At 40.0% G+C, this 13504-nt stretch overlaps 1 protein-coding gene across 2 annotated transcripts in view; it reads left to right on the top strand.

Moving 5' to 3' along the window:
- The window catches only part of zdhhc17 (zinc finger DHHC-type palmitoyltransferase 17), a 138803-nt gene that overhangs the window by 57538 nt on the left and 67761 nt on the right, over positions 1-13504 (top strand). For both annotated transcript variants that reach the window (XM_063058450.1, XM_063058451.1), the window contains exons 2-3: positions 501-604; positions 8835-8957. In XM_063058450.1, coding sequence (XP_062914520.1) covers positions 501-604; positions 8835-8957 — 227 coding nt within the window. The remainder of the gene's footprint in view (positions 1-500; positions 605-8834; positions 8958-13504) is intronic.

Consider the following 13504-nt stretch of genomic DNA (forward strand, 5'->3'; position numbering starts at 1 on the left):
TAGGCAGCCTTAGTGTTCTTTGACCAGTCCAGTTTATTGTCAATTCATATCCCCAGGTATTTGTAATCCTCCCCATATCCACACTGAACCCCTGGATGGAAACAGGGGTCACCGGTACCTTAGCTCTCCTCAGGTCTACCACCAGCTCCTTAGTCTTTTTCACATTAAGCTGCAGATAATTCTGCTCACACCATGTGGCAAAGTTTCCTACCGTAACCCTATACTCAGCCTCATCTCCCTTGCTGATGCATCCAACTATGGCAGAGTCATCAGAAAACTTCTGAAGATGACAAGACTCTGTGCAGTAGTTGAAGATCAGGTATAGGGAGCTCAGAAAAATGGAATGCTATGGGTAACCCTAGGTTATTTCTCAGGTAAGGACATGTTCAGCACAGCTTTGTGGGCCAAAGGGCCTGTATTGTGCTATAGGTTTTCTATGTTTCTATGTTACCCAGCACTATTATTTTGTGACCCTTCTTTTCTTTTATTATGTGAAATAGGATGTCAAAATTCAAAGTCACTACAGTCATAGCTACAGTGACTCGCTGGCAAGGAAGAGTCACATTGATGATTACAGCACTTGGGACATCGTCAAAGCCACGCAGTAAGTGCAAGATCTTTTTAGACACCCCTTGAACTCTGTTGTATTTGATTCACCCATAGTTACTAAATGCAAGAGGTTTTGCAGATGCTAGAAATCTTGAGCAAAACACACAAAATGGTGGAGTCAGGCAGTATATTTGTGGATGAGCAGTTAATGTTTTGGCTGGACATCCTTAATCAGGGTTGGAAAGGATGGGGGCAGAAGCCAGAATAAGAAGGTAGGAAAAGGGGAAGTACAAGCTGGTAGGTGATAGGTGAGACCAGGTGAGGAGGAAAGCTGGTGGGTGGGGATGATATAAGAAGCTGGAAAGTGATAGGTGGTAAGGGGCTGAAGAGGGAATCTGATAAGAGAGGACATTAGGTCATGGAAGAAAAGAAAGGAGGAGGGACACCAGGAGAGGTGATAGGTAGGCGAGGAGAAGTGAAAAGGTGAGAGAGAAGGCGGGGAGGGGGGAGAAATCACTATAGAAGTTCAAAAACTTTAGTGACTAAAGATTGTTTTCTAACTAAAAACAACTGAAAGATGTTACAGATCAAATATTTAATTTAAATCTAACTGACTTCCACCTTTCATCTGCAAAGAGAGATAATCACAGCTTGTATCAAGAGCATCAAATTGTGTTATCGAGTGGCTTTAACAAAGATGTTTTGCAAGTTTAATCAGACAGAAATAAATGCTGAGGCACAATAGAGTTACTGGGAAAATCCTGATTGAAGAGGTCACTTTTGGGAAAGTTCTTAATGGAGTGGGGGAAATGCAGAATGAGATGGAGGTCAGTTCGGCTGCTTAGGTGTGGGGTCAATGATGGAGAGCAATGAAACATGTAAAGCAAGACAGTGTTCCTGTGGTAGTGGGGTGAGGCCCTTTGGTGATTTGTCTATGAGGGCAGGAATTTCAAATTAGAGACGATGAGCACATGGAAATAATATGTGTCCGTGCGAGACAGAATGGTTGAGTGAAGTTTAGTATGTGATGGATCTCTTTTTTAAGAATTTGAGAAATTTGTGAATCCTGTAGCATTAAGGCTGTTTTAGAGAAGACTAGAAGAAAGAAGTCTGAAGGTAAGGAAAATGTGGAGGAGTTTCACTGACTTAATTTAACCGATGCAGGAACATAAGATTCGTGTAACCAAAACAACATGAAAGTTTGAATGTTCCTTTAAGGGAAAGTAGGACTGTTCCTTGTATGAATATTGACACACCCATGCAAATTTACTGTTTGCCAGGAAGCAATAATTTAACTCACACCAGTATAAACTTAAATGGAAATTGTATTGACAAAATATTTTAAACTGTAACACACAATAATACTATATAATAAAGTAATGAAAATGGCCCAGCATATATCTTAATATAATATTAGTCAATAACATGCATGTAATCGTTGGAGCTCATTGTTGCATAATCATGTTATTGAAATGGTTTTGCACTGAAAAACCTGTCCCAGAGGGGAAAAATATTCACGCAACTTCCAAGGAAAAGTTGACAATCTTTCTCCAGGTTGTGTGCTAACTAGCTAACTAAATGTTACCTGCACATTCTCCGTGAGAGCACTGTCTGCATAAGGATTTTCCAACAGCAGTACCTATCCTTCCAAATGGATTCTGTTACCGTTTCACCATGTTCTTCTGCTATGTTCATTGTTCATTGCCATTTTCCAACTTTCTCCTTCTTCAATCCTGCGTGCTCTCTCCAGAAAATGGCTAGCTCCTCTTCTTCCCGTGCTCCCTCTGGAATCTTCACAAGTCAAAACCTATTCATTAATTCAACAAAATAACAGGAATTCTGCAGATGCTGGAAATTCAAGCAACACACATAAAAGTTGCTGGTTCAACAAGCAATTAATTCAACAAGCCTAACTTATCAATCAACTGAATTTTTATTTTAAACGGCAAAAATGAAATATTTGATTATGTAATGTAATTAAAGAAGCACTTATTGCATTTTGAGAAAATCTGCGGAAAATAAAATACCCGACATCATAACTGTATTGATAAAGTAAAGTATGGTCTTAAACCAGGATGTTACATTTAAGAGAAGTTTAGTTAAGTACTTAGATGGGAGGGGTGTGGAATACTATGGTCCAGGTGCATGTCAATGGAACTTGGAAGAATAACAGTTCAGCATGGACTAGATAGGCCAAAGAGCCTATTTCTGTGCTGTAGTGCTCTCCAACATCTGACAAAAGGCATTTGTGTTATAATTTAAACATTTGAAGGTAAAATCTCCAAGTGTATTGTTTCATATTCTAGCTTTGTTTGCCAAATTGAAGGAGTTACGTGAGTTGTAAAATTTGGTATGAATCATGTAAATGTTACCCTGCAAATGCCCGTCTTATGCTTTTGTCCTGAAACTCTGTATGATAAGCATTTAAAACCAGTGGGCAACATATGAAACATCGATGGTCCATTTCCCTCCATGGATGCTACCTGATCTGCTGAGTTCCTCATTCCATTGTGTGATGCTCCAAATTCCAGCATCTACAGTCTTTTGTATTGCCACTTATAACTAGTGCTTTGTGTAGTTATTGCCCACAAACCAGCTGGGTATTTTTAAGATACCACTGGAGCTCAAGCACTTTGCCAGTCAGAATGGAAAGCTGCTTTATTTGCCATTTTATTTCAGTTTTTAGTTTTAAATTGCACCTCTCCATATTACAATGTTCAAGTGTGTTCTTATTTTTAATTTACGTTTGTTTCTGCAATGCACAAACTCTTTGCCAGCAAGCTATAGCCAGAATCCAGGAGAACCATGGAAATGTGACTGACAAAGGAGTTCTTTGTAAACACAAGAGATTCTATAGATGCTGAGGAGTGTTTTCCTTGATCATGAAGTTAAATAGACTGAAAGATGTTTGGTATTATTGTAATATACACTTGTAATATACATTGTTAGATATCGCCTATACCTAATGAAGTGGCCATCCAGTGCATGCTTGTGGTCTTCTGCTGCTGTACCCTATCCACTTCAAGGATCGAAGTGCTTTCTGCTCAGAAATGGTCTTCTGCACACCACTGATGTGACAAGTGGTTATTTGGGTTACTGTTACCTTCCCGTCAGCTTGAATCAGTCTGGCCATTCTCTTCTGACCTCTCTCATTAATAAGATGTTTTTGCCCACAGAACTGCTGCTCACTGAATGTCTTTTGTCTTTCACACCGTTCTCTTTAAACTCTAGAGACTGTTGTGTGTGAAAATCCCAGGAGGTCAACAGTTTCTGTAACACTCAAATCACCCTGTTTGGCATCAACAATCATTCCACAGTCAAAGTCACTTAGATCACATTTCTTCCCCATTCTGATGTTTGGCCTGAACAACAACTGAACCTCTTGTCCTTGTCTGCATGCTTTTGTGTATTGAGTTGCTGCCACGTGATTGGCTGCTTAGATTTTTACATTAATGAGCAAGTGGACCTAAATAAAGTGGCCAAAGAGTGAAATTAGATGTACCACTGCAACAAATTTGTTCTTAAAAAATTCTAGTTGATTGAAGTCAGGTTAAAACCCAGAAAGCTGAAGGATGATTGGAAAATTGCGTCTGATCCCTGACTAAGAGCAAAAATATTCAAGGCAATCAACAACAATTTATATCAGAATCAGATTTATTATCACTGATATATATATCATGTAATTTGTTTTGTGGCAGTCATACGGTGCAAAATATATTTTTTAAATTACTACAGATATAAGTTACAATAAAAATTACAAAAAAAGTAGTGCAAAAATAGTGAGGTAGTGTTCTTGGGTTCATTGTCTGTTTTTAAAATCTGATGGCAGAGGGAAAGAAGCTGTTCCTAAAACATTGAGTGTGTGTCTTCAGACTCCTCTACCATCTCCTTGACGTTAGTAATTGAGAAGTGGGCATATGCTGGATGGTGAGGATGCTTAGTAATGGATGCCACCTTCTTAAGGCATCTCCTTTTGAAAATGTCCTCGATGCTAGGGAGGCTGGAATGCTTGTGATAGAGCTGGCCGAGTTTACAACTTTCTGCAGCCTTTTCTGATCCTGTGCTTTGGTGCTTCCATATCAGACAGTGAGGCAACCAGTTAGGATGCTCTCACATCTGTAAAAATTTGCTGGAGTCTTTGGTGACATACCAAATCTTAACAACTTCTAATGAAGTATAGCCACTGTTGTGTCTTTGTAATTGCATCAATATGTTGAGTCCAGGATAGATCTTCTGAGATGTTGACACCCAGAACTTGAAACTGCTCACTTTTTCCATTGCTGATCCCTCGATAAAGACTGGTGTATGTTCTCCCAATTTTCCCTTCTTAAAGATCACCATCAATTCCTTGGTCTTACTGATGTTGAGATGTCATCCCCTTTATCTATTGAGATGTTGCCACAACCAGTGATCTCACCTTAAGAACTCCTTATGTTGTTATTTCATGCTCTTGTTATTTATTGCTATTTATTTATTTTGTATTTGTACAGTTGTCTTCGTTGCTCTTGCTCTTACATTGATCCTGTTTACAGTCATTATTCAATAGATTTGTAGAGTATACCCGCAGGAAAAAGAATCTCAGGGTTGTATGTGGTGACATGTATGTACTCTGATAATAAATTTTTCTTTGAATTTTGAACTTTTGAATTTTTAATGATCTAACTGCAACTTGAACTAGATTTTGATCTTGCTGTTGGCTGGTTATCTCACAAAGTGGTTTGCTCATCCAGTAAAGGAAGCACTAAATGTTTACTCCTACCTTTTACTGCAAAGTCATGTAAAAATGCCTTTTATAGATCTGGCATTTACGATGGCCTGTGCTCAGTTCTGCCAGCATGTGAAGAAGTATGTCTCCTTTTAGGGAAGGGATTTTGTTCCATTTGACTGGTCTCAGTTGGAAAAAAGACTTCAGCTTTTTATCAGTGGAAGTTGCTGTATCACCATCTCCGAGACTGATCATGCAAGGTTTCTTAGGCTTCTCAACTTTAATGCAGTTTCTGCAGTCTGGTTACTTGTAAAACTGAACAACAGCTGATTTTCTTTGGCTTTAATACCTCAGACATGAGAAATTATAAACTCAGATTTGCAAGTTGGTTGCAGTTGTTTACTTATTCAAGTGGAGAATTATTAGATAGAACATTACAGCACAGAACAGGTTCTTTGGCCCACGATGTCATTCAACCTTTTATCCTACTTTTTGATCAATCTGATCCTTCCCTCCCACATATCATCTGTGTGCCATATAGAATGTTAGTGATTCAACAAAGTTCTGACTTGACCTTTGTTAAATAGCTTAAAAAAACACACAGCGGGTCAAGCAGCATCTGTGAAGAAGGAGGAATAGTGACATTTCCAGTCGATCTATTTTTGATTAGTTAATTTTGATTGTACATTTGTAGCAGCTATTTTGTTTCTATTGCATCCTGTGAACTCTGTCTTTGCAAAAACGAATGTATATTTTGCTAAGTCAGTTTGTCTTGGTCTTTTCAAAGGATCCATCATCCTCTGCTCAAGAAGCTGCTGAGTCAGAATTCCAGTAGTTCATATAGAAATGAAAGTCATATGCTTTCTCAGTTTTTGTTCTTCAGTGGAAGCAAGATCCCTTGCACCTAATTCTGCTCCTATGCCTTATGTCCTAATACGTTCTTGATTAGTAGCGGTATCAAAAATTATGGGGAGAAAGCCCGAGAATGGGGTTGAGAGGGATAATAAATCAGCCATGATAAGATGGAGGAGACTTGATGGGCCGAATGGCCTAATTCTGCTTCTATGTCTATGGTCCATTATTCTCTTTTACATCATATCATTATCACTACCCTATATGTACTGTATGAAACGGTTTGCTTCCAGTGGAGAAAAGAATAATTAAGCTTAGGAACTTGCTGAGAAAGTAATTCCTGTTGGGTGCAGCTGAACGCACTATGCACTGTTTTGGTCCATTGGACTCCACCTCTGGAATAGTCATAAGTGCCTACCAGGAATAATTTCCTAGGCAGATGTTTCCATGTAGGAAGGAGTGCAGAAGAAAGACCAATGACTACTAATCCAGAGAGTAGTTCAAATGTGGTCCTTAATATCAAAGGTAGTCATAGAATCAAGTAGTGCGATTACTCGTGTCGAGTATGATGATCTCCTAAGAGGTGGGTGGGTTTTCAGATGGCTGTGGGGGAAAACCAGATCCACTATAATCCAGGATGTTCGGGTGGATTCCCTGAATGGGGAATGCTTGTATGTAACTTTGTTTAACATGGGGAGGCTGATGGAGAGGCAACCAACGCACAGTCCTTGAAGATTCAGGGTCAGGGTCTAGTGGCATGAATGCAGGATGACTAGGACCCTTCACTACTGCATTCTTCCTCTGCCTTCATTGCTATTGTGATGTGTCGTCATCTTATGCCAGCCCCACAGTTGAGGTCTTGGTTGGATTGCTCTTTATCTTGACCTTACCGCCATGGGTGACCCTACCAGGAGCTAAGCTTCAGATGGCATCACTCTCGGAATCTCAGAAACTCGCAGTTTTCTCCACCACAAGAGGATGGCGATCCTCGGAGAAGATTCACACGGCGTAGTCCTAGACCGTGGAAACAGACCCTTCGGCCCAACTGGTCCATGCCAATGAGGATGCTCATCGAAGCTAATCCTATTTTCCTGTGCTTGGCTCATATCCCTTTAAACCTTTCCTTTCCTTTTGACTGTCCAAATGTCTTTTTTTCATGTAACTAGTAGCAAATTCCATATGTATATCACACCTTCTGTATAAAATAAAGTCACCCTTAAGTTCCTATTAGATCTTTCCCCTCTCAACTTAAACCTATGCCCTTGGGTTCACAGTACCCCGAACCTTGGGAAAAGACTGTGTGCATTCACCCTGTCTATGCCCCTCGTGATTTTTTACATCTCTGTAAGATCATAGCCTCCCATGCTGCCTGACTAGTCATTGAAGCTAATAATGTCCAGAATATTTAAGTGAAGTTGGTTAATTGCCTGTTGGAGAAATGTGTGAAGGATCATTTTACATTGAGAACTGAAGAAGGTGAGAGTTGCAGGGATAAAAACATAATTCCTGGCATGGAGTACTTCATCTAGGAGGAGTGATGTGTTTCTTTGCTATTCCTATGCTGTTTTCTATATGGCCATGTGTACATGTAATGAGATTAATAATGTTCTTTTATGAAAAAAATTCTGTTTCTCATTCTATGTGGAATGATTCTTGAGAGCAGTGTTATGGGTTGCATAACCTTATAATACTTAGCAAAAGTGCTTGTGAGCTTAAGCTGTGAGTGTTGGTGGAATGAGTAGGAGTAGGCTTGGAATATTAGAGCAAAGGCAAGCCCTGACCCCCTGTATGCAGTTTATAGCATCTGGCAATGGATAACAAATTGGAGGCAGGAATCCCTGATCAAGGATCACCTTTATTGACCGTATAGATTTACCAGTATTAGAAAATGCTTTGGTGTATTGGTGCGACATGAAACAAAATACAACATTCAACAATTATAAAGAAAAAAGATTTTTAAAAAAGGTTATTGACGAATACAGAATAAATTGTGCATAATACATAGATACCAGCAATGTAATTAGCATTGTATCAAATGGTTTAAAATGTTTACTGTGCAGTACAGAGGTAATAGATAGAGGAGAATTGGGGGGGGGGGCGCTAACTAAAATGGTTCAGATTAACTGCCTAGGGAAAGAAACTTTTAGATGGCATGAAGCTTTTGTTTTAATAGCCCTATAGTGCTTTCCAGAAGGAAGCTTTTGCAAAAGGCAGTTTGCTGGGTAGGTAGTGTCTGCAGTTATTTTTCTTGCCCACTTCTTTGTCCTGGACACATGCAAGTCCTGCAGTGATGGTAGACTGCAGCCAATGACCTTTTCTGCTGATCTGACAGCTTGCTGTAGAGTTCTTATATTGTGTAAGGATCCTGCACCAAACCAGACAGTGATGTGTAGATGCTCTCAATAATGACAGTATCCCACTTTTATCCATCCTTTAGCCTTTTTCTGCTCTGAACACTAACCCAAGTATTAAGATGCCAATTATAACCTACACCTCACCCACCAAGAGGATCACCTCAATATTTTTGAGTGATCAAGCTCAAAAACTTCATGGTCTAGCTGACTCAGATTTTAAACTGTACAGTTGAAAATATGTAATCTTCACAGTAATTTGTGCAAAGGTGCAGAGAAGTAAGATGGAAATTAATTATGCTTCAGGATTTACAGAAAGCTTACGAAAAACACAATGAGTAGACTTGCAGAGCAATGTTCTTTTCCTTCCTTCCTAGGTATGGAATATTTGACCGCTGTCGAGAGCTTGTGGAGGCAGGTTATGACGTACGGCAACCTGATAAAGAAAATGTGACGCTTCTTCACTGGGCTGCTATCAATAATAGAATTGATCTGAGCAGGTACGTCTTTAAGGCCATAGATTTTACACAAAATTGCCATGACAAAATTGTTAAAAATGCATTAAATAGTTGTTAAACAACAATGTGTCCATTAGCAAATCTAGGCTTGATCATGGTTTGGTTTACATGGAACCTATAGACCCACTTTCAAAGACTCTACAACTGAGAATTACTTATTCACTTTTTTTTATTGCTTGCACAATTTGTCTTCTTTTGAACATTCATTGTTTGTCAATCTTTGTTTTTCATAAATTCTGTTGCATTTCTATATTTTCCTTTAAATCGCTGCAAGAAAACAAACCTCAAGGTCATTGGTGATTGCATTTACATACTTTGATAGTAAATTTACTTTGAACTTTGAATGTCTCATCTGAGATCATGGTTCACTGTTACTGAATCTGGTGTGTTTAAGTGAAACCTGCTCTCCATCCATTTCTGCTGCATTATAAATTGCAATCTCAGATTCACAGATTATATAATATCTCTAATATAATACGTAATATTGGCCAGATGGGACGCATGGTTGAAACCAGCATCAAGGAGCATAGGAAATGTATCTATATGAGTTAATTGGAGCAATTGGTGGCAGCAGAACATTGCATATGCAATGACCACAGGATTGATTTCGGTACAAAACTACTGTGCCGTGCCAATGGTTTTTGGGACTGCCTGGTGAAGCAAGCCATTGAAATAAGAATAGAGAATAAGAATTTCAACAAAGATGAAGGTCTCACTGTAAGTGAGAACTGGAATATGATTTTAAACAAGGCAGGACAGCAGAAACCTGATTGATTGAAGACGAGCCAATCAGGAGGGAAGGACATCGAAAGTCGAGTATATATACCACTGGACTAGGCAAGCCTAAGCATCGTCCCTGATGAATATGGTGGAGTTGGTCTTTGAAACATTAGTTAAAATCGTCATATACTCCGAGAAAGCACTAGATCCTTTCTTTAAGCACAAAGTCCTTTTTTATATAATGTCTGGAAAAAAAAACTGAATCACAGATTATCCAAAAACATGACATAAAATATGGACAAGTCATGCCAGAAGTTAAAATCATAATTATGCAAAATGGAAACAAGCCATTGACCTAACACGTCCAAAGCGTCTTCCTCAGCTAGTCCCATTTGCCTGCTTTTGGTTTACAGCCTTCTAAACCTTTCCCATCTGTGGAAATGTCCAAAAATCTTTTAAATGTTGTAATTGTATCTACCTCTACCACTTCCTCTGGCAGCTCATTCCATATCAGAGCCCCATTCATTCATTTTTTTTTGACTTTTATATCAGGCTGGGATACATTTCGTTGGGCCTGGGGATTTATCTACAGTTAAAGATAGCTAAAATATCTTGGTGTTCTAGAAATGTTACTGGTTAGGGTTAGTGAGTTGTGAGCATGCTATGTTGGTGCAGGAATCCTTGCACATTCTCAGACTGTATTGTTGTTGGCTCGACAATGCATTTCACTGCATGTGTGATGTACGTTTGACAAATAAAGGTAAATATCAGGGAGAATTAATCATTATGGTTAAAATCCTAATTTTAGGAACTCCTTCCTTAACAACTCTGTGGGAACCCACACCTCAGGGACTGCAACGGTTCAAGAAGGCAGCTCATCACCATCTTCCAACTCAAGGACAATTAAAGAGATTGAGACAAACTGAAATTTAACAAAATTCAAAGAAACAAAAGCTGTACTTCAAATGTGGCGTAACTAATGTTTTATACTTAACACCTTCTATAATTAATGCTTTGACTAATGAAAGCAAGCGCAGCATTTGCTGCCTTTGCCACCCTATCCATTTACAGTGCCACTTTCGGGAGCTGTGCACTTGCACCTCAAGATTCATTTGTACATTCTTGCTCCCAAGGATATTTTACTGAATACCTCTGACTTCAATTTGACTTCTTAAACTGCATCACCTCACACTTGCTGGATTAAACTCCATCTGTCACAGTCTGCTCATACTTCCAACTGGTCTTTCTCCAAAAGATCATAAAGACACGAGGCACAGAAGCAGAATTAGGCTGTGTGGCCCATTGATCTTGCTCCACCATTTGATCGGGGCTGATTTATTCGTCCCTCTCAACCCTATTCTCCAATCAACTTCTACTTTAAGTACATCCAGTGATTTGGCCTCCACACCCATCTGTGGCAATGATTTCCTTATATTCACCACCTCTGGCTAAATAAATTCCTGCTCATCTCTGTTTGAAAGGGACATCCTTATATTCTGAGGCTGTGCCTTTTAGTCCTGGACTCCACTACTACTGAAACATCTTTTCCACATCCACTCTATAAAATGTTTCTCATACGTTAATCCTTTCATTCCCTGGATCATTCTCATAAACCTACTCTGGATCCTCTCCAATGTCTGCACATTCCTTCTTGGAAAAGGGACCCGAAACAGCTCAAAATAGTCCAACTGTGGTCTGACCAATATCTGATAAAGCTCAGTATTACATCCTTGTTTTAATATTTTAGTTCTCTCGAAATGAATGCGAACCACTGGCTCAGCCTACAAGATGGCCTTTAGTGAATCCTGCACAAGAATTCCCAGGTCCCTTTGCAGCTGTGACTTCTGAATTTGTTCCTCATTTTGAAAATGGTCTATGCATTTATTCTTTCTTCTGAAGTGCATGACCATACTGTTTTTTTGCACTGTATACCCTTGCCCATTCTCCTAATCTGTCCAAGTCCTTCTGCAGACCCCCCACTTCCTCAACACTATCTGCCCCTCCACCAATCTTTGTATTGAATGCAAATTTGGCCATGAAGTCATCAAACATCGCAAAGCAGCAGGACCTTTTGGAGTACCTGGTGAGGCTCTGAAAACCTGTGCCAACCAACTGACAGGGGTATTCAAAGACATTTTCAGTCTCTCATTGCTACGGTTGGAAGTTCCCACCTGCTTCAAAAGGGCAACAATCATACCAGTGCCCATTGGTACCTCCTTAAGCTGCCCTAATGACTATCATCTGGTAGCACTTACATCTATGGTGATGAAATACATTGTGAGGTTGGCCATAGCTAGAACCTACACCTGTCTGAGGAAGGACCTGGATCCACTGCAATTTGCCTATCGCCACAATTGGTCTACAGTAAACGTGATCTCAATGGCTCTCCACACGGCCTCTGATCACCTGGACAATGTAAATACCTATGTCAGGATGCTGTTTATTGACTATAGCTCAGCTTTTAACACCAAATTCCTACAGTCCTGATCAAAATGCTACAGAACTTAGGCCTCTGTACATCCCTCTGCAACTAGATCCCTGACTTCCTAACTGGAAGACCACAACCTATGCAGATTGGACATAACATCTCCACCTCACTGCCAATCAACATTAGACACCACAGGAATGTGTGCTTAGCCCACTGCTCTACTCTCTCTACACCCATGACTGTGTTGCTTGGGATAGCTCAAGTGCCATCTAGAAATTTGCTGATGATACAGCCATTGTTGGCAGAGTCTCAGATGGCAATGAGAGGGCATACAGGAGTGGTGTTGCAGCACCAGCCTTGCATTCAACGGCAATGAGACCAAAGAGCTGATTGTGTACTTCAGAAAGGGTAAGACGAGGGAACACGAGCCAATCCTCATAGACGGCTCAGAAATGGAGAGAGTGAGCAATTTCAAGTTCCTGGGTGTCAATATTTCTGAGGACCTAACCTGGAAGCAACATATTGATGCAGCTACAGAGAAGCCAAGATCAGCAGATCTATTTCTTTTGTGGAATTTGAGGAGATTTGGTTTGTCAACTAAAACACTTGAAAGCATCTACAAATGTACCGTGAAGAGCATTCTGACTGGCTGCATTGGGGTGGGGGGGGGGGGCTACTGCACAAGACAGAAGTAATTTGCAAGATGGAAGAAGAAACTTGTAAAATTAGTGAGCTCCATTGTGGGCACTAATCTCTGTAGTATCCAAGACATCTTCAAGGAGCGGTGCCTTGAGGAAGGTGGCGTCCAACATTAAGGATCCCCATCATCCAGGACATGTCCTCTTCACACTGTTACTGTCGGGGAGGAGGTGCAGAAGCCTGAAGGCACACACTCAGCAATTCAGGAGCAACTGTTCCCCCACCCCCCCCCCCGACATCCGATTTCTAAATGGACTTTGAACCCATGATTAACACTGAGCCAATCTTATGTCTCTGCTAGTATCTTTCTTGTAATACTATGGGCTCTTATTTTGCTTAGCAGCCTCATGTGTGGCACCTTGTTAAAGGCCTTCTTAAAATCTAAGTAAACAACAATCACTGCCTTTCTTTTGTCTATCCTGCCTGTTTCTCCCTCAAAGTACTCCAAAGGAAACCATGTTGACTTTGGCTTATTTTATCATGTGCCTCCTAGTACCCTGATACCCCATCCTTAATACAAATGCGAACTAATCCAACACTTTCAAGGGCTCCAGAACTCATCCCTTTACTGCTCATATTCTCAGCATTATTTACTTTTTGTTTGCGCAATTTATCGTCTTTTGCATATTGGTTGTTTGTCAATCTTTGTCTTTGTACAGTATATATAGTCTTTCATAAATTT

Source organism: Mobula hypostoma, chromosome 9 (assembly GCF_963921235.1).
Source record: "Mobula hypostoma chromosome 9, sMobHyp1.1, whole genome shotgun sequence".
Lineage (NCBI taxonomy): Eukaryota > Metazoa > Chordata > Chondrichthyes > Myliobatiformes > Myliobatidae > Mobula > Mobula hypostoma.